This window comes from Diaphorina citri, unplaced genomic scaffold, assembly GCF_000475195.1.
Source record: "Diaphorina citri unplaced genomic scaffold, Diaci psyllid genome assembly version 1.1 scaffold7561, whole genome shotgun sequence".
Lineage (NCBI taxonomy): Eukaryota > Metazoa > Arthropoda > Insecta > Hemiptera > Psyllidae > Diaphorina > Diaphorina citri.
In genome coordinates, this window is record NW_007384937.1 from 1 (window position 1) to 3,446 (window position 3,446).

Sequence of the window (3,446 nt, forward strand, 5' to 3'; positions counted from 1 at the left end):
GGCTCGCAGATAATATTTACTTAACCTCTTCTACATTTCAATTGTGTTTCTGTTGCGGCCGTACTCTCCCACACGCTGGTACATGGACCTGCTGCGGATTTTTAGGTAAATATTTTTTTTCGCTATTGAATATTTTTTAATTTTAAATTTTTTCCCTATGAAATATTGCGATGGTGTTTTTTTTAGAATATTATAATTATTGTTTCTTATTTATTTAGACTTAATTAGATACCATAAAAAAAATATTTAAATTTGTAATTATTTTTTAAAATTAAAAAAGTGTATTGGGGGACAGTGAGACAATTTTCAATGGGGGACAGTGAGACAACACTTGGAGTGTCTCACTGTACCCCATACTGAGTTTTTGTTTAAGGTCGTAGATTTGGGTAGGTTCTTTTACAAACAACATTACTTTCCTTTTGTTCTTTGTTTCAGCGAACTCAAAAATGCCTAGAAATAAAGCGAGGAAGACGGAGATGGGTTCCTTCTCTGAGGAAACCATGCAGGAAGCTGTAAATCTAGTCCTGAATGGTCGAAGCATCCGTTCTGTTGCTGAAGAGAAAGGCCTCAAGTTTCAAACTCTGGGAAGATACGTACAAAAGCAAAAGAAAGCTGGTCCAGATGAAAAGATCATGATGAAGCCCAACTATGCAGTAAACAAAGTGTTCAGTGATGCCCAAGAAGATGAACTGGCTTCTTATGTAATCACTTGCTCCAAAATGTTCTACGGATTGCCCATAGTAGAAATATGCAAGCTCGCCAAAGAATTGGCTCAACGCAACAATCTGACGTACCCAAAGAGCTGGGATGAGAATGGAAGAGCTGGGATTGATTGGTATTACGGATTTATGCAAAGACACCCTACCCTCTCATTGCGAACTCCAGAAGGCTGTTCACTCTCCAGAGCTACCAGCTTCAATCGAAACACATGCCAACAGTTCTTTGTCAACCTGAAGAATGTTTTATCCAGATATCCAGAATTCGCAGATGGTACTCGAATCTACAACCTTGATGAAACCTGTACTTCCACTGTTCAAAAGCCTCCAAAGGTTGTAGCTGAAAAGGGAATAAGCCAGGTCAACACGGCAACCAGACAGCCACAATCCCCTAATCTCTGGAGCTATTTCTAGAGACAGATTTCAATTTATGTCCAATCTTCATGTTTGTAACAATGATCTCTTGGATCCGAATGATAGGTTTGCCAAAATACGCCCATTACTAGACATGGTGAATGAAAGATTTGTTGATTTCAGGCCACATGCCCAACATCAATGTCCTTGGACACATATTCTAACACTCCTTTGTAATACTCAGACTGCTGGAGGGCATACGACTACTCTCAAGACATCAGACAATTACCAGGAGAGTAATAAAGCTCCTTGAAAAAGCACAGTAACACACCTTCCCTTCATAAATCCGTACAGCATCACCATGGACCAGTATTTGAACACTCCCTTGTCAGACTGTTGGAGAGCATACAACTATTCACAAGATATCAGACAATGTACATAAGAATAATGCGAGCTCTTGGAAAAAGTACAATTATACCCCTACCCTTTATAAATCCATACAGATTCATTCAAATATAGGTTTATTCCAGGGGTTCAATGTCCTTGGACACATATTTGAACATTCCCTTCTCTCAGTCAGACTGTTGGAGAGCATACAACTATTCACAAGATATCAGACAATGTACATAAGAATAATGCGAGCTCTTGGAAAAAGTACAATTATACCCCTACCCTTTATAAATCCATACAGAGGCTCTAAAAGAGATACCCACCGTATTGTGAAGTGCCAGCCTGCTCCAGTCTCTCGACCACTAAGTCGCGGGTTCGATTCCGGCTCGTGGCTGATTTTTCCCTAATATGGATAATTTCGTGTAATTTGTTGCACCCCAGAGGTCCCTAATTATTATTTTACTTGCTTCTTTTACAGGAGCTCCCACTGGATCCTTGGGACTTGCTAATCCAACAGGATGGATGAACACCGAGTTGTTTGTTGAGACGATGAAACACTTCATAACGCACTCAAACAGCTCTAAGGAACATCGAACGCTCTTGATATATGACAATCATGAGAGTCATCTATCTATCGAAGTTCTGAATCTAGCCAAGGATAATGGTGTGATCATTCTAACCTTGCCCCCCCATTCGTCAGGAAAGATGCAGCCCCTGGACGTTGGCGTTTTCAGTTCGTTTACGGGGGCATATAACGCTGCCTTATGTTCATGGATGTTGAGACACCCCGGTAAAAACATTACGATTCATGAAGTTGCTTCCTGCGTAGGACTAGCTCATCTGAAAGCCATGACACCAAGCAATATAACTTCAGCGTTCAGGAAATGTGGGATTTACCCTTATGATGACGCGGTATTCACAAATGATGACTTCATGTCAAGTGAGGTCACATACAGACCTGATCACCAAAGCACCTCGGCCGCTCGTCCCCTCGTCCCAAGCACCTCCTCTTCGATCCTAGTACCCCCAGTGGATGTAAGCACCTCGGCCGCTCGTCCCCTCGTCCCAAGCACCTCCTCTTCGATCCTAGTATCCCCAGTGGATGTAAGCACCTCGGCCGCTCGTCCCCTCGTCCCAAGCACCTCCTCTTCGTTCCTAGTATCCCCAGTGGATGTAAGAAGCTACCCACACGCAAATACTGCAGAGAACAAAAGAAGAAGGAAGAAGGGAAGAAGTATGATAGCTACTGACACCCCAAATATGGAGGAAGTAAGACAGAAAAGAATCAAAGCTAAGAGTAGTCAGCCAAAGAAAAAGAAAATCCTGTTCCCTGAAAACTCGGGTAGTGAAGAAATAGATGACCCGGAAGTGCCTGAATACACAGAGTTTTCAGACACTCCCGAAGACTTCGAGGACTTGGACTTAGCAAAATTAGAAAATATGAACAGGGACCCAGTCGAGGGAGATTATGTCTTGGTTGAATTCAAAACAGGAAAGAAGGACAAAACTGTGTATTTCGCTGGGAAAGTAATCGCAAATAAGGACGCAGAAAGTGACATAGAGGTGTCATTCTTGAGGAAGAAAAAAGCCAAGACAGTACATTCGAACGAGATGTGCCATTTCTTTCTACCTGATGTGCCAGACTTGAGTAAGGTATCCATGAACGAAGTGCGTTACATTCTCCCTCCACCTAAGTTCCTGGGGTCTACGAAACGTCAGCAATCATACCTAACTTTTGGAATTGATTTCACGGGAATTAATATAGAATAAAATTTGATTTGAAAAAATAATAAAATATCTTTGATTTGAAAAAATAATAAAATATCTTTGATTTGAAAAAATAATAAAATATCTTTTTATTAGTACCATAAATGAACTTAGTTACCTGTTTTTAACCTTGTCTTAGTGTACCCCATGGCCTGTCTCACTGTACCCCAGGCTTGGGGTACAGTGAGACAGTTGACACTTTTTTTTTAGGTGGCTGTA

The 3,446-nt window shown here is 41.2% G+C and overlaps 1 protein-coding gene across 1 annotated transcript; it reads left to right on the plus strand.

Annotated features, from left to right (window-relative positions):
* Positions 1-6: 6 nt before the first annotated feature.
* LOC113472717 lies at positions 7-1,599 on the plus strand. Its single transcript, XM_026832502.1, has 2 exons — positions 7-105; positions 436-1,599. The coding sequence occupies exon 2, from the start codon at positions 447-449 to the stop codon at positions 1,128-1,130; it is 684 nt and encodes a 227-aa protein (XP_026688303.1). The 5' UTR covers positions 7-105; positions 436-446; the 3' UTR covers positions 1,131-1,599.
* Positions 1,600-3,446: the final 1,847 nt, after the last annotated feature.

Excerpts from the sequence above, each read along its gene's own strand:
- LOC113472717 (XM_026832502.1), top strand. The coding sequence starts at position 447 with ATGCCTAGAAATAAAGCGAGGAAGACGGAGATGGGTTCCTTCTCTGAG.